This window comes from Aythya marila (genome assembly GCF_965140915.1).
Source record: "Aythya marila genome assembly, chromosome: 1".
NCBI classification, from domain to species: Eukaryota; Metazoa; Chordata; class Aves; order Anseriformes; family Anatidae; genus Aythya; species Aythya marila.
Window position 1 is genome coordinate 158,065,330 of NC_139042.1, and position 23,711 is coordinate 158,089,040.

Consider the following 23,711-nt stretch of genomic DNA (forward strand, 5'->3'; position numbering starts at 1 on the left):
TTTATTTTATATTTTCTTACAGGTATGTTAAATTTAGCATTGCTGTGATAGCATACAATACTAAACATTTCTGTTCACAAGCACATCTGAATAGAGAGTTTTATGATAAGAAATGATATTGTACTTTACAAGTATTCTTTCAAATACTTATAGAGAAACTGGCTATGTTGTTTTGCTGCGCCAGCTTTTTCCCATAAGTTTTATTTGCCATTACTGCTTGTCTGAGAAAACACTGAACAACTATGCACATCCAGTGTACTGAATATTTTGCAACTCCACGTGTATAGAACCTAGAACACAACAATTTGTTCCATATTCCTTTCTTGTCAAGAGAACATGGAAAAAGAACCAAAACCAAGGGTTGTTTTCTTTAAGAAATATAAAAATTAAATAAAATTGCCTAACAGAAAAATCACAGAGTCCATAAATATTTGGGTACATACAGCTAGAAACAAGTCATATTTCTCCAAGATTTTTCTAAACTCTTAGATTAGCAGTAATACCTAAGCTTTACATAAGGACACAAAAAGTAATTTTCTGAGTTTGCTCGTTTTCTGCTACTGATGTTAATTTCTAATGTCAACAGTTCCCTGCACAGTCAGAGTCTGATCCAACAAACTGAAAACTGAATAGTTATGCCCTGCTTCCTCTGGATTTGGATAAACTAAACCCTTAAAATGAAATACTCAGAGTACCTCAGTACTGTAGCTATGCAGTTTGCAAAGAAATAAGAGAACCATGACCCATTAAGCATGGTCTAAGTAAACCACGGCCTTTCTTCTAAACTGAGGTTTTCCCCCAGCAAAGCAAGGAGTACTGCTGAAAAACAAAAAGAAGTAATGAACATCCTACACAAACTAGAGACAGAAATCATTAAAAGTTCAATTTCCAAAGGCGAGAAACTCCCTACCAGGAAGTCAATTCTAAACATAACAGTTCAGGAAGACCATATTCAAACACTTTTATAGATGATAAAAATACTTACACCACAGGGACTGAAAATAATATGTACCCTATGGCATAAAGGTAAAGGAGGGTAATAAATGATCTTCAGTGTATCTTCACCTTCAGCAGGAAGCTTTGTAAAACTGAGGACAAATAATGTGAAACCACAGAAACATTCCCCCTAATCACAACTGCAAAATAAAATAGCCTTTTTTAATTAAGCAAATTACTTTGGACTATGTATGTGCACATCTAAGGGAACATCTTATAGCTACAATCAGTGCTAAAGTTTCAAGACTTGTTTTTACCCATATAGAGTGCTAATAAAAATATTAAATACTCTGCATGAACTTCTTATCCATACTAGGGCAGGGAAAAATTGGAGGGCAGGAGGAATACTTGTAGCAGAAACTGGGAACATGAAATAGATATTAGAAATGAAATAATGAAGTCAGATGAATAACCCTATATGGACAAGACCTCCTTTCTAACACTATAAATAGAATATTCTGCTATATTTGATACTACAAATACTAATGAATAAAACCAGATCAAAACAAACAAAACTAGGACTTTCTATGTAGCATGTGATTAAACTTCCTATACTTGGTTTAGTAGACTGGGGGTGTCACAGAAGGCAACAAATCCATGGAGGGAAGGAGGCAGGGTTACCTGCCTTAGTGTGAGTGAGAGCACAGCATCTTCATCACATTTACTCAGAGAAATCATAGCTGTGCTTCTGGATTGTCTGCTCATGACTTCTTCCCGTATCTTCCTTCTACTTAAGAAACTAACTGAAAGTCTCTGCTTTAGACCAACAGCTAGCTAAATGAATTTAACTGAACTTTATAAGGAAACAATAGGTGGTAACAGTATGATTTATTGAGCAGAGTCTTAAAGAATGTGTGCTAGCACTTCATCCATCTCATTCAAATGGCTGGCAAAGTCGTCTATTATATTAATTGGAATTGTTCAAAAAGAATTTACAATAAAAAGAGACTGTTCAACAAATCCAAGTGAAGGAATTTCGCCACTTGAAGACACACTTAATCCTAAGAAACCCAAACCACAGTAATTTTTCTTAACTTTAATTTCTCAAGCTATGTAAAATACTTTACAATATGTAATTGATTTCTCTTAGATAACTGTCTGTTCTACTTAACCTGTTGGGGCAAATCTTTACCAAGTTACACTGTATTTAAATGAGACGAGCTAAAAGAGCACACATTTATCTTCAACGCCACCTCTCAGTAAGAACAAGCAAAAGATTACTGAAGAGAAAATCCTTAAAGACAGATTGTACCAGGACAAAAAGAATTGAAGGATATGTATAACCTTCTCCTAAACCCTGCAGAAAGCTGAGAAAAACTGCAGTCCTTGTGCTCCAGTCTCAACAGACAAGGGGCTGGTGCTTCACAAGAGTGGGAGGTTGTTGCGGAACCAGAATAGAGCAGTCTGTGTTGCATGGCCTCTCTTCATCTATACACACACACACATGTACATATTATATTATCAGAGCCCATAGTATAGAAGCATATAATGATACCACATATCTTTCTGCCAACTCGTATATAAGTGTATATATACACGTATAAATATATAAAAGCATAATACACACATGTATATCCATACAACCTTATTTCAAGCTATATGTAAAGCCAACAAAGTTCTTTTCTGTTCGCACAGCAGTACATCTGTCTATGGTTTTGGTCAGTATAACAGTATCAGTGATACAGTGTGATTTTTTTGGGGGGGTACTTCATGTCAGCATAATGCTGACATGAATGTATGTCAAAAAAACTTCCCTGCATAGAGAAACCCAGCTTCCATCCCAGTAAGTGATGATAGGAAATGCAGAGTGTCCGTATGGAAGGATTTCACAGACAAATCTTCTGTTGTTAACTGAGATCTGTCAGCTTTGACTTCCGCTCAGAGTAGGGATAGCAACAGGAGAATATAGCATTTGACCTGTGGCTGTTGACGATATCACTGTGTTTTTACTCCTGCTTCTATGGAGCAAACAATTTCCTCCAGTTCATATTATTTACAAGAAAATGTCAAGGAGTAAAAAGCATTAGGAACTCAGTTAGCAATCCAGCACATTAGAGTCCAAAGTTAAGTCCAATGCTGCCAGCACAATTGCTTGAAGACTTTGCCAAAGAGTCAGATGCTACTATTAGATAAAAAGATGCACAGTATTTTGCAACTTGAAATTTAAGTCTCCTGGATATAGCCATTTTACTATGTAATGAAGGAACACTGTTTTATTAATTTATTAATTATTAGCTTTTGCTAATTAAGTGTTACAGACGTATAAGAGATGATTTGGACAGCAAATACTTTAACAATTATGTAACAGAAAACTCCCATAAGGATAAAACACGGCTTGAAAAATTTGTGAAAAGTTAAATTCATGTGCTTTTGTTAGGTTTCAATTAATACCTACAGAAATAAAAGTCTACACTGACCTATTTCATTGCTCAGCATTATTAATAGGCTGAAGTTTTGGACAAGTTGTCCAGTTTGTCCAGGTAGAAAAAATGCTCAGCACTGCTGAGTTTAGTTCAGAGGTGGGATTTTCAAAATTTGCTTTAATAGCACAAGCATAATTTTGTTCTTACTTAAATCAATTGAATTTTACAGTTTACTGTATAGGGAATAAAATTAGAAACTGCAGAAAGCTTTTGAGGATTCCACACAAACATGCAAGAAATGTTAACTTTGGAGTTGTCTGACATGTCTGTTTTACTCTTGAAATATCATTTATTTTAATCAGTATCCTATTACAAACTTCTGTCAAAATACACACATTGTTCAACACCAATTAAAATGCTAAATGTGTTGGCACATAAGATTGGTAGGTAGATAGGTTCTACTTGGATGTATTAAAAAGCAATTCAACTACGATAAAAATTACAGTTAAAGCATTAAGGTTGCCAATAATAGTGCTATCTTGAAATGTTTCATAATTTTCTACCATTTTTGGGCTCTGACAGTTGGAACTTTAAGAAAACAAAAATAAACATCTTACATGAAATAAGAGTATGATCTCTAGTTCTGTCAGTTCATTAATATCAAAATTCAGTTAAAAAAAAAATCTTTCTGTAATAAGCTGAGAAAGTGGGTTTTATTGCTCAAGGAATTCATTAGCCGCCAGACTTTAAATATTCATCTTCCTCCCATTTGTCACTTGGTATTTGTATTTTAGCCCATTTCTTCCTACTTAATGTGACAAAAATTAACATTGGGAGGTGACTAAACTGTATGCATATGATAAATGGTAACACCACACTGACCAAATTTGCAGTCAAGGCAGGTGGAAAGGTGGAGATGATAACAGATTCAGTAAAATTGAACTCCAAGTACGTTTGTTATTCTTAAATTTCACAGGAATATACTATTAAAAGAGGTCTTTATCACTGACTCCAGTCCTCACCTACAAAATAGAGTCTGCACTTAGAACTTTCTCATGGAACAATCTCTTATTCTGGAACCAGCATGTCCCATGACTTTTATTTTTATTCAAGTTCTAAAAAGCCAGAATGCAAATACATTGAGAGTAGACAAAATGTAGTTTATACAGATTATATTCCAATCAAGTAACAACATAAAACTTTCCCATTTCTGCCTCAGCAAATGTTCTTAATATCACAAACATCACATACATAGTTAATGACTTTTGTTAAAATAAATATGGATAAACTATACTGAGAAAAACAAAAGTAGTCAGCTAAAATTTAGGGGGTTGTTCTCCACTTACACAAATCATATTGGAAGAAAAGCAAAGTGCAGAACTCTGAGCCAATAAGAAGGGTGAAGAAGAAAAGTAATGACTTTACAAAATGCTATCCCCTTTTTTTCAGTTCTTTGAGTGGGAATGTCTTAAGGATTAAGATGCTGATTCATATTATTAGTGATGTCAAATAGATGGCTTCTTTGTAATCAGCTTATCCTTCCTGACAACTGAAAAAAAAAAAAAAAGAAAAAAGTACAAACTCCTGCCTCTTTCAGCAGCAAAATCTTATGAGGTAAACACCTTGAGGAAGCTCTGCCTCATGATTCTTAAAGGATCCCTTTGCCACAGAGCTGTAGAAGGGCAGTTGGTGATTACAGCCCAAGAGAAGCAACCTGGTCTCGTGTCCATGAAAACTCACAACTTTGTGTTCCAAATCCAATTCTCACATCTTATTACTCCTTCCTGTTACCATGTTACCAGCAATGCATAGCATCTTTTCCACAGAATAGGTTCTGATGAACAGGGCCACTGTGAACTGGCACATTGCTCTTCATTTAAAGTATATAAGTAGAAAACATTAATATAATTTGCAATTTTTATTTTTTTTAAAGCATAGCATCTTACAGGGCAGTAAAATACATGCACAAAGAAATACCACTTTAGAATATAAGGATATATATATATATGTTTATATTTATGTGTATATATATAAAGTCTCTCCTCTATACATATACATACACTTAAATATATGCGTTTTATACATTTATAACATTTTTGTATGTGTGTATACATGTATGTATATGCACATACACACAGACATATATGTATACACATATATATATAAGAACACCTTAGAAACTCTTATATTACCTTAGAAGAAAAATAAACCACAGGTGTGCCTTCTGTAACAAGCAAAACTTTAAAATTGTGAATGTGTGTGTATTAGGAAAGTAAATGGAAAACATCAAGTAAAGGGGTTTACCACTCCAAGATAAATATTAATTTCCACTGGTCACAATGTATTATTTTATTCATATTTCCACCCAGATTTAAAGTTGTTAAACACCCATGTGATTCTTCTGCACACATTCTGTATTTAATTATGTTTGCTTCTACATTACTAGCACTTGCAGTATGTTTTATTTTTTTGTTTGCTTTGAATGGCCACATTTAAAATATTAAAATTAGCATTCCATGTTCAAAATGGGAAAAAATGTGAGAACACAATTATACATACAAAATCACTGTTTAACTTGCTCACCTTCCTATTGATCCAGAGTTAAAAAAAAAAAAAAAAAAGTTTATTGGAGTGATATTTGTATTAGTGCCATTCAGATACGAGCTGTTCCAGTCTAAACAGCACTTAATATCAATTGTCTTTTTATAGGCCTACACAGTTAAGTTTATTCTTGCATTACTTCTCTACCAAAGTCCTGACACAAAAGTTAATCTACACCAAAAAGAAACATTTAATGGTGTAAAGAATCATCCTTTTAATGTGAGTAACACACTGGCAGATAAAACAGGAGCTTTACTATGCTCCCCAAGCAGGACTGAAAGCCAAACTATACGTAAAACTTGGAATTGAAGTACAGGTACAGGACTCACTTTATGACACATACTTCAATAAACTATTCAATTTCTGTTCTGGAAATCTGGTCCTCATGCTTGACCAGGACAAATTGAAACTGGAAACTTTTATTCTGTTCCTGCTTGCCATTTCTTTAGAATTGAAGTCTGGTGCTTTACTGAGCAATAGAACAAAAATTTTGTCAGGAATCACCATGAATTTAAATTAAAGCCCTCTTGTTTTGGAATGATGACTAAGTTGCAGCCACTATTCTTTATTTTTAGGGAAAAAATGTAGTAATACTATAAAAGTTTAACGGTTATGAAAGGAAGACCACTTTGATATTTTATTATCACCAGTAGCAGTCTAAAAGATGCAAGAATTTACGGAACGTTATGTTCATGCAAGATAGAGGAGATACACCATTTCCTATACTTCAATGAAAACACATGGTGTCACTGGTGCTCCCTGTCATATATCTCCCTGCATCTTAAGGAAATAATTTCTAATAATAGCGGATGATATTAACACAAATCTCTACAGAGGATACTCTCAGCTTTCAGCTGCATGGGATTGCTAAACAATGTGGAATCAATTATATACTATCAGTTACGACAGGTAGTGGTCTAGTCAGCACGTGGAGATGCCACACTCAGTGGGATATGGAAGAAGACATAACCCTGTTTTGTACCACACTCTATACTTGAGAAGATGCTAAAGTGAAGATAAAAATGAAAGCAGTTAGCACTATAATCCCAGATCAGCAGCTGGCATTCCAATCCTAAATGCCAAATTCCTCTTTGGGAGTTAGACCCTTCACAGATAAAATGTATTGTTGCTTTTTACATCTTATAGTGGTAGAATAATATAAATGACTATAAACTATAAATGATGAAATGTAGCAGATTGGGATAATTGAACGCATCAGTAAAATTCTATTGGCATTAGAATTAGGAGCAATAACAAGGTCATTTTTGCCCACTTTCCTAAGGAAACAATGCTTACACTATCATTTCTGTCTGCCTGTCTCCACACCTCATTTGTAAGTTTTGAACTTGTTGCAGATTTAAGAGGGTCTGACAGAGGAATCTGACAGAGATATCTTAGAGAGCTGATTTCTGATAAGCTTCCTGAGAATAGATTGCCAGCTAAAGGACAGAAATCGTTAAGTACTCCCACTGGGACAGAGGCTCTGGCACAAGTTTACATGTTATTAGAGACTACAGAATGCGTACAAGAGAAATAGAACTTACAATTACCTCAAAACAAGGGAAAGGGTTAAAACAAAACGTGAAAAATAGATTTGTAGGAAGCTATCATACATTATTTCTGTCATTCAAGGATTATTTGTACTTTACAAATATCAGGAACAAAAGAAATCCTAGCAATATTAGAAATCCTAGTATTCTTAGTAGCCAGAAATATTAATGAGTGGTATAGAAAAAAAAATAAATAAAGTGGTTAATAAAGTACCTTTATCTTCTGTTTAGGAAGACAATGAATGAAGTAGTTGCATTTCTGGCAAAACACTTTCTAACCCAAACATAAGCAAAAAAAAAAAAAAAAAAAGACTATTAAATAACTTACATGGTATGCAAAAATTTTTAAATCTTGGGTTATGTATGGTATACTCAATGGGTCTAAACTAACTTAACAAGTAAATTATGTTGTTGTTGCTCTTTTTTTTTTTTTTTTTTTTTTACCTAATATCCCATAATAATGGAACAATACCAGAGGAATATGGAAGCTAACATTCTATCAATACTTAGAAAGGACAAACAGGATAATGATGTGGTCACAGGTCACAGTTGGCTTGAGAATAATGTCAGGGAAACACTGAAAAGTTGATTTATGACATAACTGGCAAGTATATATGGCACAACATAAAGTGAATCAATATGCTTTGAGAAAGAACAGGAAGAAAAAAAAAAGATCTGGAAGAAAAAAAAAAGGAAGAAAAAAAAAAAACAGAACTTAAGATCTCTTGCTAATGAAATGTTTAGTCAAACTGTTCCTGATACAAGTAAACGTATATACTTTTCCATAATATGCATGCTACAATTTTAATTTAGGTCAAAATGCAGTATGAACTAAATTATCTCTAATTTATCTCTGTTTCTTCAAAACCAGTAAAATTAGGATGTTACTATGGAACTATGTTTTTTTTAATGATTCCACTGAAATTCGTTCTTGCCTCTGTCCTATGCAAAAGGTGCCAGTGATCTGAAAGATAAAGTTTACATAAGTTGCAAGAAAGACATCCTGAAAACTAAAATAGTCAAAGCTGCTTGGCAGTCTGACTTCACTCAACTGTCCAAACGCAACATCACGTTCAAAGGTAAGATCTCAGAGATGGAGGTGTTACTGAACAATATGCTCTAGAAAGCAGAGTTTTGGAAAATAATTGCAGTGTCATAATATATAACTAACTGAAATAATAAAATTTAAAGTGGAAAGATTATTGAGTGAAAAATTATGGTAACTTCTATGCAGTTTTAACTAGATGAATCTACTGAGCAAGAGGTAGTATTATACTGCTATTTATATATTTTTGTAATTAATATATATATTATATTTATATATATTTATACATTATATAAAGGTATATATATTTTTATATATTACAAATATATATATATATATATATATTACACTGGCAAAAACATGACAGAAATTCTGTGTCCATACTTCCAAAGGGATGTGTAGGAAATGAGAAAACACCTATTAGAACAAATCATGGCTTGGAAGAGTAATATTTTCAGTGAGAAAAACTGTTTACAATTTAAAAGTTGTAAGAATATTATAAATTTATAAGTATTAACACTGTTTATCTAAGAACAGGTTAAGGATAAAGTAATTAATTCACTTAAACCTTTATGTCAAGAAAGGGGTCTTCCTATGTTGTGATAAAAGTGCTGTAATATTGCATCAGAGTTTCATGGCAATGCCTGTGCTTCAGATACCTGAATTGCAATGAGGAAGTGGCATCCTGGAGTTTGGGAAGCACAAAGGGAGACAACAGCACCCCTCTTCTCCTCCCAAGCACCAAACTGAGCTGGACCAGAGTCCCATACGGTGAGGAGATACATGGCATTGCTGTCGGTCACACAACTCCTACATACTTTTTTTTGTTGTTGTTCTTAAATACTATTTATTGCAAAATGCATAAAGAGCAATGGAATCCAGAGGTTGTTCTTCTTGTGTGTGTGTGTTTGTTTTTTTTTTTTCAGAAAACTTTATTCATTGACAACAGACTTCTTTCCTCTGATGCCATACACTTTCAACTTACAGTGCTTCAAATTCAAGCATGAAGAATGGAGCAGGCTTCATTCAGCCTCTGTCTCCATTATCTGCTGTTCAGGTTACAGCCCTGCAGATAGAAGAAAGCAAGATGAATCCTCTCGCCCTGAAAAAGAGGACTTGATCCAAGTCACCTACTGTCTGAACAACAGGAAGCCACTACTATCACCTTCTTTGCTCAAGTTTTTTCACGGATTGTCTCGTAAGAAAGATCATTTTGGGATGTATCATGCATTTAACACACCTCTGTTATAGCACAATCACTGCAGATGACCCTTCTAGATATTAGATATGTGGGCTCAATGGACATTGATACTGCCAGCACTAACCTCCTACTTAACCTCCAAATATTTTTTCCCACTATTTCCTTTGTGCTGGTATTAGTGCTTAGATAGCTGAGCAGATCAGGGAATTGACTTGGATGCAATTAACCAGATAAACAGTTTCTAAGTTAAAGTGACTGCGAAATCATCCTTTGGCATTGTTCTGCCTACTTTCTGACCTCAAAACTATTTTAGTGGAAGATAGGACCTAAAAGGCTTTCAGAGTTTTTCTGCATCGAATATCTAAATGATGAGGCTAGTATGGATAAATATTTTTGCTCTTGTTGCTGAATTTTATTTGAGAAGTCTCAATTTTTACGTCCTATTTTAAGTAACCTATGTCATTTTTTAATTCAAGTCAGTCGCTCCATTATCTCACATGCAGCAAGTAACTACATCTCTTATAGCAAACTAGCTAGCAATGCAGCAAGGTCTTCAAGGACAGATATGTTGTATTAGAACAACTGGTATATTTGGAAAATGCTCAAACAAGACTTTAGGCAGAAAGCACCCTCTGGGTTTAGATATCACTGTAATCTCAGTGATAAACAGAATTTGCAAGCATTTGTTCAAGCACTGTCATTTAGAAATATAAGAAGAGATTTAAATAGTATTAGTGTTTTCTTTTGTAACATACTTGCATTAATCATTTTTGAACAACACATTGGCTGAATATGTTTCATTTTATACTCAAGGTTGCACCACACATTTGCAAGCATGCTGCACTAAACTTAGACTCCAATAATATTTAAAAACAAAGGGCAAGCCAACAGCTTAGCATCTTGTTTTCTAGCATGCTTGATCTGCAGCACAGCTTTATTATCCAGCTTAAGATAAACAAAAGTAAAACCTTGTAACCTTTCCAAAAAGTCACACACTATGAACTGATCCAAACATTCCCATGTTTCTCTGCCCCACAGTGTGGGATTTCAGAATTATTGAAGTGCTGTGAATATTAAGAAGTTCAAAACTTAACTTGTACTACTGAAAACAAACAAACAAACAAACAAACAAAAAACAGGTGTTTAGAGTAACAGAGCTACTGAACGCTAACTTCATTAACTTCCATTAAGCTAAATGATTCACAAATGGCATTTAGATCAGTAGTAAATCATCATCTAGGTCAGCAGGAAGCTCATTATGGACTGACAAGCCAAGTGACAGAGACACTTTTCTGCAAGTGCTATAGTAGTAATTTCCTGTGTGAAAGGCTTGCTGCTGTTTGTGCATTCCTCGGGGGATAGTTCTTCTCAGAGGATGTTACTCTTCCCCAGGAAGAGGAAGGAACCAGTTGTTATTGGATGTGTGGGTTGATAGCTGTCGGGCATTTTCTACATGCCTCTGAATCAGCTGTGAGAACTGTGAATGCAGCTTGGATTCCCAGCTGGAGTGGGAGAAAACATGACTTTGGCAGACAAGGTCAGAACGCACGAGTACAGTATCTCAGGAAGTTGAAATAGTAATAATACCTGGAACTTCTGAGCCCCTAGTTCCCAGAAAAGTGCTGATTTGCTAGAGGAACAATATAAAGACATGGGTCAACCTGAAAGCATTCCTGTGGCATTGCACTGTTGCCATGACTAAGACCTTATACAAAGTAAAAGTTCTTAAATCATTCTCAAGTAATTTATAGTAAGCCAATTACCTTATGAAATGGTACCAAAAGTTCAACAGCAGCATCCATTAAGAATGTCGCTATTGGGCAATGGCAACATAAGTACACAGACTGCTTTGTGAGGAAACTAAATATTGAAGTCTTTTACACTGGAGTGGTTAGGAGGGGTTCCTGTTCAGTCCCTCTCTGGAACTTGCTGTCCTGCTGTAACTAGCTCCCTCCACATCTACTGGGACACTTACATGACAGGTCATCCATACCTAGTCCATGCCTAGTCCAGAATCAGTGAGTTCAGTGTCACATCCTACCTATTTTTTCTTTAGTGGAAGCACTAGTTCTTAGTTTCTTTATCCTGCCAGCTGCTAGCTTCCAAACTCAGTAAAAAATTATTAGATCAAAAAAAAAAAAAAAAAATATATATATATATATATATATAAAAGGGAGATGGGAAAGAGACAGACATAAACAATATAAACTCATAAGCTTCATTTCCTCAGGAAAGCAGGTTAAAAATAGTATAAGGAATATTATATTCTTGCACTCTCTAGTGCCCAAATTCAGAACTCCGTCTCCAGTGAAAACTTGACTCTCTCTCAAGCTCCAGTTCCCTCAAAGAATATAATGAAGCCTATTAGTGAACATCATGACATGTATTATTACCTAATTAAGTAGCAGCACAACACATTTCCTGTTCTTTCCTTGTAAACCTGCAGTTACATGCTGTGGTAGAATATCATCACTGCAAAGTGCAAGGGTCATTTGGATCATATTCTTTTTTTATTACAAATATTGAGTTCACCTTTATGTATCCTGATCTTTGTTATTTGATGCTTGTATTATCAAAGCATAACTCTTTTAAGATTAAGTACACCAATCTTTTTAAACATGCCTGCACCTGTATAAAGATATTTAAAAGTTTAGAGTTTCACTGTTCAATATGTCAAATGTTTCATCCTTTTGGCACTTAGGACAGAAGATTAGCTGTTTTGTTTGTATATACCCTGCTTTCTTTGAAAGACCCCGTGCTGGGCAACAGACCAGGCTGTTACTACTGCCTCATGGCTTCCCCATGGATTAGGGGAACAACATTCCTTTTGGAGAGATGTGAGACTTTCCTTTCCTGGAGCAGCTGAACATGCTTAGCTGAAGAGCCGGGGTGGAGCAGAAGGCAACTTACATGTATCTTCTGCCCCCAGCCCCAAGCACTGTACCTGTAGAGCACACAAAGAAAAGAAAGGTCTGTGCTCTAAGCCCTGAGGACACTAACTATTGCTTCTGCAAGAGCAATGCTGAACAGAGAGAAACATTTTCAGAGACACAAGAGCAGAGTTTACAAACTCTTACTTTTTATTCTGTCACAATGAACACTTCTGAGTCCCTCTATTTATGACATTTATTCTTCTGGTTTATGCTTTCATAAGACATCAGAGAGTCAAAGATTTTGAAAGTTTTTAGTATGCTCACAAAAAAGCTGCAATTTTAGTTCACAACTTTGCAGAAGCAGGATCTTTTCACATTAACCCATAATTTTATTCTGTGTTTATGATTTGGAGTCTGGATCATGGAGTTTCCAGTTTGTTCAAACCACATTTGCTGGAAAACACAAGAATAGAAATATAAAAATATAAAGTAAAAACGTAAAAAGATAAACCTATACTTATTCGGGGAGTAGCCTTTGTTATTTTTAAATTAGTTTTCTATTATGTGGTGTGAATGTTAATTTTGCACTTTGCAGTGGTGCTAAGGCTCTGTCTAGAACAGAGGAAGGTAAAGCAGATGGGAGAAAGACTGATGGGAGAGGTCAGTGTGGATTTTGATCAAAGCCCTTCTACTGCTGGCATCACTCCTCAGTGCTAAACTCTGATGTAGTCTAGAGTTTTGGGCAAGGAACACAAGCAGGGCTTTTCTTTTGTCTCTTCTTACAGGACAAGGATTCCGGTCTTCTTATTAAAAGGGCAGTGACACAACTTTCCTTTGGTAGAGACAAGCATACAAATGTCATGCAATAATCTAAGTTTAAGTGAAAAGATGAATGTTGAAGGTCCCAAGAAAACACGAGATGCATGAACTGTGGAAAACTGTTGTGATTTCAGACAAACTTTAACAACTGCTGGGCACAGGGAAGTGCCACAAAAATTCTGCTCCACTGGATGTTCCCTTCCACATTGGATTCGGGGCCCAGAGGAGGTGATATAGCTGTAAAGTTCTATTTTTTTTCCCTTTCTTCCTTTTCCCCTTCCCTTAACCGCAGCGAAGAGGGTTGATGTTTATTTCCAAGTACATCTGAAGCCAGGAAGAGAATGCAGATCATAATATATTTGAAGTTGCTTGGTAAGTAAAATATGCAGTTTTTAACTTTTAAGATAAAATTCTTGTGTCATGCTCTTCTATAGAATTCTAGAGTTGGGTTAAGGAAGAGACAATATTCCCAGATGATCTTTTCAAAATAAGTTCCCATGAGAAGAAGAGTTGTGTAAGTTTTAATGTACACAGAGATGGAAGAACTAGATGCAAGTTTTGAATTTGTAATCGCTGCCACACTTTACTACTTACATGGGGTTGTTTATTTCTTGGTTGTACTAAAAATAAAGGCAGTAAAAATTGTGTCAAAAATATATACACCCTGAAATACATACTGAGGAATTTATGTGCATACGGTAAATGAGAATACAGATGCTTCTAACATTTGCATTAAGAGATTTAACACAAATGCAATACAGATTTATTAACAATGTCTTACCTCGAGGAATAAAAAATTTACATGATCTTATTTTCTTTAAAATATTTAACAGGTTTTGGGGGAGAAGGAATTCATTAGGTCACTATCTATTTTAAAACATAGTATGTCCTGTTACCGTAAACAGTCGTTATCTTTCCTCTTCCAACAATGAACCCATACTCTTAACTTTGTAGAAACCATACTGAAAAAGAATAATAAGTATGTCTTACTTTGTGTTAACTAGCACTGGAAGAGAAAGAACAGCAAACATCTCACAGCCAGTGCAGACTTTCTGACTTCCAGATTACAGCACATTGCTTTGCTTCCTCCAAATCCTGTTTACATGAGCAAGGTCAAGGGATGGAACATTAGAGAGCCTCTACAGTGATTTCCTGCTGCTGTCAGTAAAAACTACTGAGACATCATCAACTTTCCCTTGTTCCCAACAGCTTATCAGGGACTGGAGGTTATCGATGTATTGACTTACAGACTTTTTTTTTTGCCAACCTCCCTCCCTCAAAACTACAAGATCAGAGGACAAAACAGATCAGAGGAAAATAGTTCCAAAGTAATGTTTTCAGGGTTTTCGGTGAGATAGGAATAAAAAAAAGACCCACACAGCTGCCCCAAAATCTTGACCCCCCCCATTCAGTGAACATTTTCACAGTTTAAAAGGCTAGCACAGACCTCATTTCTAACAACTGCAACAGATGAAGACTCCTACCAATGGAAAAGTCAAGGCATTACGAAAATACCAGTTAGTTAAGCATATTCTGTGTTTTTATACTCATTTCAGTAACACTCGGGAGACCTGAATAAATGAATCATCAAATTCAAAACTATTTTCCTGAAAATATCAATATACTGACATAATTACAAAGATATTAAGAAATTCTGGTTCAAAAGAAAACAGCTCTGTACCGATGATTACACTTAAGTTTTTCCACTGATACAATGATCATGTTCCCTTCACTAAGTTCACAAAAGAAGTTGCATTAGTTTGGATCTTAGACAAAAACAGTGTTCAAGAAGAACTGCCTTTACAACTTATAAGTTAAAACAAATGCTGAAAAGATACAGTATTTAAAGTTTAATTATTTGATTGTTTTCCAGCAAAACCCCTACAATAAAATTATTTCTGTATATCTTGGCTTAGTTTTCAGTGCAAGAAAATTAAAGTAAATTTGGAAAACAAAAACATGTGAGTAGGCATTTTCAAGTATGGAAGTTATTTGGAATTGTTGGCTTTGATAAAACAATAAATTATGTCTGAGGACATTAAATATTCCTTGAGGAGAAGAGAAAGAGTGACAGGAAAACATAATACCAGTATTTCCTCATACAGATAAATCTCAAAGTCTAAATAAATTAAGAAAATATATTTTAAATTCACAACAATAAGGAGTATCAAATTTTAAAATATTTGTTTTTAAAGTTTTGTCTGTGCAGATTGCTGTAAAGAATAAATGACAATAGTACTTAGCTTTGCCTTAACTATCTGGAGTTGTATGCAGTTTGGGGCTTCTCAATACAAGACAGACACTGACATCCTGAAACAAGTCTAGATGAGAGCGAGCAAGATGGTGTGGGTGCTGAAACACATGATATGCAAGGAGAGGCTGAAAACAAGGTTTGTTCAGCCTCATGGAAGGTAGGACAGGAGATCTTACTGCCATCTCAAATATCTAACAGGCAGATAATGGAGAAGTCTGAGTCAGACACTTATTAGAGAACTACTGTGATAGAATTAGAGGCAACAAATTGGGACATGGGAAATTCTAACTAGACATTATGAAACACCATTCAAACACCAGAGTAAGCTGCCTAGATGGGTGGCATAATCTCCATCTTTATACATGTTCACAAATGAACTGGATGAGGCCCTTAGGATCCAGCTTGGCCCTGCTTTAAGAGGGAGGGGAGATTAAATTGGAAGCAATGTCTGGAGTAATCTATACTGCTCCATTAATTTTATTTATAAATCTATACAGAAGGGAGAAAAAATGAATAATCCTTTGCTTTGTTGCAAGTCATCTTAATGGGCAGTAATAGCATGTTTCCTGTGACCAGTATGAAGGGACAAAGTTCCAACAGAGTGAAGAAGAGATTGTCAAAAGGGAGAGCACAAGAGAAAAAACAGATAAAGTGGTCTTTCTCCTATTTCCTGAAGTAGCTTGACATCTATGGGAGTTTGCCCACTTACTGTTAGTTCTTCTGATAATCATTCAACAAAACCTTACAAGGTTTGGTACAGACTTCCACTCTCCCTGAAGATCTTTCAGGGAGTTTTAGGAAATTCATCACAGATCCTACATAAACTTTTTATTTGTCTCAGAGAAGCCTGTCTTGAGACAGCAATCCAACAGAGTCTGTATATCTTGTCTTCTGTAAAAAAGAAGTTAAGTATATCTGTTGATTAGCTACTGCCATCCAGTGACTTGTCAAAGAGTCTCGTAAGTTCTCCTTAGGTCCCTGCCATATTACATGCTTGATGCTAATGACACTGAACAAGAATCCTTAAGGATACGTAAGTGCAAAGTGTATTTTTCTCTCTAAACATATCAGAAGGGCAGAAGAATTACTTAAGCTAAATAAAAACACTTGAAAAAGAATAATGTAGGTATACATGGCTCTTTTTTAAAAAAGAATCTGGCAACCTAATCAAACATTTTTTAGCTATCTGAAGAGCAAGGCTCTGGAAAGTAAAGATAGGACTGAAAAACCACAAGTAGATTCAAGATGAGTCTTGTAAAGCTTACAGGAAAAATATACAGTTGTATTATCTTTGATAACTGGTAGGAGAAGAGCAACCTGGGGGTTTGGAATGATGTTACAGGTGTAAGACATGAGGGAAGACGATGAGCTACACTAGAGGCTGACGATATCTGCTAATACACAAATAATATACAAGCACAGTACCATTCAAGTGAGGACAAACAGTATTAAGCGGACAGCTGGCAGTGAAGCTGGGACAATAAGAAACCCAGCATCTGCCCTTCCCCCTTTGATTTGCAGGAATAAAATGTGAAGCCTCCTAGGAAGGACCTCTACATATTAGGGCAATTGAGCCAGCTTCAGATGAAAAGGTCCAAATCACAGAGATGTAGAATCCTTTGGAAACAAGATATGATGAGACTGGATGGCTGACCCAATTAAACAGGCCATCATTCCAGAATAGAAGCCAGTAAGGCAGACACTGGACAGGATAACAACACTAGAAATGAGAGAATGAATAAAGCAGAGAGGCACAGATAAGGTTGCCAAAGTTGGGTAGTGTTTCTTACTGTGTTGGGGAAGGAAGCTAAATGAAGAGAAAATATGGAAATAGTTTCTGGAGTTGTGTCAATGATGGTGTATTGGACAGAGCTGTTGTCCTTACAGCTGTAGTCTGAGTTGCAAGGACACAGAAATGGCAACAGATGGAAAAAAGATGCAGATTGAGTGTTGAGATGCAGAAAAGTGAGAGCCAATGCTGAATAGGAGATCAAGATAATGGAAAAAAATGTAGTGATTACTGACACAGTCAAAAGGAATCAAAAGACAGCAATATTTTTGTAGTAAAGACGACTGTAAAGCCATCTAGACTGAAATCAAGAGAATGCTGTCAGTAAAAGGTCAACTTATTCCTAGAATTAGTTCTGGGCATAAAATTAAAAAAATGCTGCCCTATTAAAAGAACTAAGGAAAAAGATTAGATGAATGGAAGATGTATAGATATGTAACAAAGAATTAATGTAACCATTCATTTGGATTCTATGATCAGCATTAAGACCACGAAGTAATGAACATAACATATTCTAAAGCGATAGTCAATAAATTATTTCCACTAGAATGTTCACCGTTGAGCCTTCTAAAGAGACATCTTTAAGTCTGCAAATTACTTTTGACAGAAATTATCTTAAATATCCATATTATGAAAGCATAACACAACAACTGCTGAACTTTAAAATATATGAAACTATCATCTCTCAAATAAAATTACTTTATGCTTATTTGTTTTTGAAGAAAAGATTTCTTTTAGATGTCAACCTTTTTTATGATTTTCATTAAATGATGTCAAAGCATTTTTATAAGCTACCCTCATGACATGCCCTTTTGTAAAGCATTCATGACAAAACAGAACAGCAGAAACCACACCTGCTGTCCATTCATATGTATTAACCCTTCAGCCACACAAATTCTTGTTATGGTAATTAAAATTGTTCAAGATACAAATCATGTCTTCACATGAAGGGATTTCGAGCTAAAAGAGAAATTCCCAGTTTAACCTAATTCTAGAACAGTACATCTTTTAGGACTTCATACTAGGAGAGCATATTTTTCCTCCTACGAAACTACAGTTAAAACATTGCCTTCCTTTCCTCCCACATGCCATACCAATGCCATATAAAAAAGCTAACACTCGAAGGAACTAATCCTATGATTCTTTCCTAAAATGTGTTACTTTTTTTTTTTTTTTTTTTTTTCCCCCTCCCTGGAGAGCTACTAGATGCCTTAAAAGGCAAAAAAAAAATAAAAATAAAAAATCAATTCTGGAATTTTATCAGTGAGGCAGCTACGCTTTGGATTTTCCATTATTTGCAGCTAAGGACAGTTACTGAAAGTGTATGAGGAAAAAGCAACAGACTTTAATTGTAATACCTAGGTATAGTTAATATGAGTATATAATTAGGATTTCTACTTAAATACGTAAGTAAAATTAATAGTATAATGTGAAAGTTTCGCTATTACACCATCTTCTGGTTAGCCTTGGGAACTGTGGAAGAAAGTTTAAACTGAGAAGGCAGAATACTAAGCTATGAACAATTGACAACTTTTTAAAAACTATCTTATTCATGCAGACCAAAAAAAAGAAAAAAATTGTCATTAACAAGTTTAGTGTAAGCCAAACTAGCTAAGCTTTCTTCACACTCCTTCTTTCTCAAAAGGCACCTTACCAGAGTACCGAAGGCTAGAGAAGAAGTAATCTCTACAACAGGTGGGTCAGGAGTTTGTGTGTCAGTCACATCAAAGGTAGGGTTGACCTGTTGAAAATTAATTACAATCCTCATTATTTCAGCACCAGTACAAGAAGGGAAATAAGACTGAAATTAAAAGGCTTACTTGCTTCACTGCGACATCACTAAAAGCTAAAAACAGGCTTTAAAAATAAAGGAAGGATGCTACCCTCACAATAATCTAAAATGCAATCATATGTATTCTCAGAAAGAGAATACAGATACATGTTTATAAGAGGTGTCATTTATACTTTACAAATATCTGTCACCCAAACCTAACTCAAAGATTCTTACCCTAAATATTAAGAAATTTAGTTTATCATAAATCAGTAAAAATGAAATAAAAATGTTAGTTTAAAATGGAGCTAGTTTATGTATTCTGTAACTACAAATAAAGAAACTATAGCAAGCTCTAGCTGTGACATGTTTGCAGCACTCATACTGTCTGCTCTAGTTTGTCTTCGGTTCACACCAATTTCCTCCTATTTCACTTCAGGTAAACCATACAGAGGCTCAAGATCTATTTCAGATCTTTGCAACTTCACCAAAACAGAGACTTCCACCATGCACATTGATAGCATATGTACAACATTCATGATCTGACCACCTAGCTTCATGATATCATGATTCAAAGAACCTCCTAGTTCAATGGTATGTGGCTAAAAACCTGCATCATACCAATATGGGATACTCCCACCTGCCCTGGATAAGTTTTTTTTTTTTTTTTTTTTTAACTTGGAAAAATGAGAACCCACACAGGAATTTTAGGGAAGCACAAAAGCCAAATATTTCATTTGCCAGAAATCTTGCTTTGTGCCAAGCACAGCCAGTTATGGAGATTTACAGCCCAAAATGTTTGGCTATTTGAGCTGATTATGTAAAAGGAGGAAGCTTGTCTAGCTTGTAAAGGCTGAAATAAAGGGCACTGACTAATTTCAAAGAAAGATTAGACAATATTTAAATCACCAAGGAGTCTGGTGTAATAAAGAGAAATGAACACACTCTTTTCCAACTCAGCAGCTTTATCAAGGATGGCATTAATTCTAGCCATTTTACTTTAAAATGGATTTAAACAAACAAACAAACCCTACACCAAAACAGGAGGTTCATTAGATAAAAGGATCGCTGTGCTTTGACTTTTCAAGAAGGGCCCACCATCTCACCTGAAGACAGTCAGAATTCTGGTTAAACCAGAGGTGCTCACTCAGTAACAGCTTCAGTTGAATTTCCTGAAGCAAAAGTACTTGATGCTAGAGTTCTGTCATCTAGGTACACTGATGTATAGACATTTAGGTCAGAGATCCATTAGTTAAGTAAATAGCTAAAATGAGATGTTAAAAGTTGAATTAGTAGCCAATGAAAGCAGGCAACGGCATCTTCCTACTACTACCTGAAGCCTTCTCATTACGTTTGGTTTGGATTGTCACAACTTTTATATATAAATTCAGGTTACAAGAAGCAAACAATAGAAGGAAAGTTCACAACAGTAAGATCTTCCTCAGCAAAGGGGAAGTAGGGAAAGGGTGATCACAAAATTTACTAGCAACCTAGAAAGCAGAGATGGTTAAATACAGATGTTACCTAGCCAATCAAGTGGAAAATGACCCTCTGCAGCACTAGTAAATCAGAGATGGATGCCAAGACTTAATTAATGGGACATCTTAACTTTGCTTTTAATGTAGCTCACTTAGCTGACTAGCACTGCTTAGCTCTTTCTTGGATTCAGTCTTGACAAGCCATTCTACAATCAAGAGCTTTTTTTTTTTTTTTTGGTAGGTATTCTGTCTTTTAATTCAGTTACAATTGGATCAATTGAGAATGAGCTAACCAGAGGCAGTAAGGACAGTCAATCCTGCTCCAGGACCATCATAGCTGGTAACTTAAAATTCTTCCTTAATTTCTAGACAATAGCATCAAGTGCTAGTTCATACTTTTTTTTTTTTTTTTTTTTTTTTTTTCCCCCAAATGTTCTTGGAAGAAAGAAAGGGAAAAAGAAAAATCAGTCAGGTAACATGGTCTAGTAATTGTTTTCCATTTATCTGAAAGCTGTACCATTTTATCTGGACTGCTTTAGTTTCCCCTCTACAAAAACATGACTGTCCAGTTTCACTCCCCGCAAGCTCATTGCTGCACTCTGTCTATTTAGATCAAATGGACAACAAAAATACTGTCCTTAAGAGCTTAAATCTTCAGTTCAGTGTCCAGCATAACTAGGGTCATTTGTGTCTGATTTTCAGCCAGTGCTATAGTAAATATTCATGATCTGAGTGTCAATCATACTATTGGTAGCTGAGCCCAACCTTTTTTTTCTGATGTATTATTTGGTCACTGAAGAGAGGGCAATGTACCTGCAGGACTCTGCAGAACAAGCACAGTAGTGCCTACCCCATATCAATATTCTAATGCAGAGGAGCTACTGTATGATTATTATTAACAGCTATTTAAACATCTACTTTGAGCTATTTCCTTGTTCCATACATCAAGGCTATTGCAGAACCAATTAAATGCTTTTCCTGATATGTGTTTGCTACAAAAATACATTGTATGATTAAGTTAAGGAAACACACTCTTTAAGTGGAAGTATCACATCCTAGAGCTGGAATGAAAGTCTCTTCTGCATACAGTTCTGCTTATGACTTTATCTGAGATAAGGGGACAGAGATATGAATTGCAGACACTGACTAGGAGAGCAGGAACTATCAGAAGTTATATTAAGAGAGCTAAATATATATCAGCTTGTTAAGCAACACGTCAGGAATAGCAAAGTGTACATGTATGAAAAAAGGCACAAAACCTATGAAGGCTGCAGCAAAACCTTTCTTCCTGTAAAACATGTTTAATATCAAATTTAAAATTAACGAGGTAATGGAGCAAAGCTTAACATTAAAAGTTTCAAATGACTGGACACAGTTCTTGAGAAAGTGATGTGATTAGCTGTCCAATAATCACAGCATATTTGGAAACATTTAACTTTAAAAACACAAGGGGAAATCCAGAACACTAAAGAACAAGGTAGAGAGAACCGGTTTCTATTAAATATCTTCAGAGCCACAATTCCAAAACTTCACTTATGTATTAGTTTAACAGATAATTACTTTCATTATCTTCTTCCAATATGATGATGCATTTACCACTTTTTGATCCACAGTACAGGAAAACATTTTTGAAGGTAAGATTCATATGCAGAACCTTTCATGTAAAAAAATACGAGATTTCTGAAGACTGAAGCAGAGCAAAACCAAAACACACTTCTTAAAAAAAAAAAAAAAAAAAAAAAAAAAAAAAGAGAGAGAGAGAGAGAGAGACAGGAATTAGGATCAGTGCTTAGGACAGCAAAGACCTACGGGAGGAGCAAAAGAAGCAGGCTCAACTAAGTACATTAATTCTTAGCCATGTGTTTCAATTAAATGAATATGCTTCTATAGATATTCCTCTGCTGATTTTAATATAATCGCCAATAAAAAAGCCCTTCAAATTTTTAGAATGAATTTCATAAGACACTGATGCTGTACTAAAAAAAAAAAAAAAAAAAGATAATTAATAAAATTAAAAGAGGAAGTTTTAAATATCTCATGTAAAACATTTCCTAGAAAAGTGATGTAGCTAACTGTAAAAATTTAGCTTTGAATTTGATTCAATGGCGTTTGTTTGATTGTTTTCCTAGACTGGAATCCTCAAGCCAAACAAGCAACTGCCATATATTTTTATTTCTACTGCCACCTAGTGTAAATTTGGATTTCATACATCTAGGAAAATATTTACAACTGAAATTACATTGAAAAATTTAATATGAAACTAAGTTAACAGTAGATTTTCAGGCTGTTCACCCAATTTGAAGAGGTGTCTAGTACACAAACAACATTATCTACAAACACAGGAGATTGATAAATATAACTGTCAGCAAGTGGAATGCATTTCTTTTAGTATGTTGCACTATAACTGCCCTCCTGATTTAACATATATTTTCAAATACCCTCAACAGCTCCTAATCTCAAAAGTAGACAACGACTGGGATTCATCTCAGTTTAAATTTAGACACACTGCTGTATTTGAGCTAGTCATCTCCATTGACCATAGTAGGCACCTTCAGAGAACAAGTCACTTAGTTACATTTCCAAATTATCTGAGTAATTGTAATGGTTACAAGCTTTACAAAAATGAAACATTCTAGAACATCAGTTGAATCAATTTCTACTTCCTTGAATAATCAATAATTGCACAGATGCAGTGCAGGTAGAGAACAGCGGTAAAGATTTATAAGCTAAGAACATGAAAAACTGTGTGTTAAAATTCAGGCTACTGTCTGTCTAAAGAGAAGATACAAGTAATGAATTTCTTGTAAATGTTAACTGTGCTTCAAAAAGTTGGCAGAAAGCGAGAGAAGAAAGAAAAAAAAAGGTACTTATAAATATTATTGCCTCTGTGTATCACTTTGAAGAGTAAGTAAGGAAGAGTTCTGATAAAAGGTGAACATACCCTCAAGCTCCACATGTTAGTCACTATTCT

At 35.1% G+C, this 23,711-nt stretch overlaps 1 protein-coding gene across 2 annotated transcripts in view; it reads right to left on the reverse strand.

Annotated features, from left to right (window-relative positions):
• POC1B (POC1 centriolar protein B) overlaps positions 1-23,711 on the reverse strand; it is a 51,352-nt gene that overhangs the window by 9,183 nt on the left and 18,458 nt on the right. The window contains exon 10 of one of the 2 annotated variants that reach the window (XM_082783823.1): positions 19,146-19,232. The exons of the other annotated variant lie outside the window; for it this stretch is intronic. Within the exon in view, the coding sequence (XP_082639949.1) occupies positions 19,146-19,232 (87 nt within the window). The remainder of the gene's footprint in view (positions 1-19,145; positions 19,233-23,711) is intronic. 2 annotated transcript variants of the gene reach the window in all.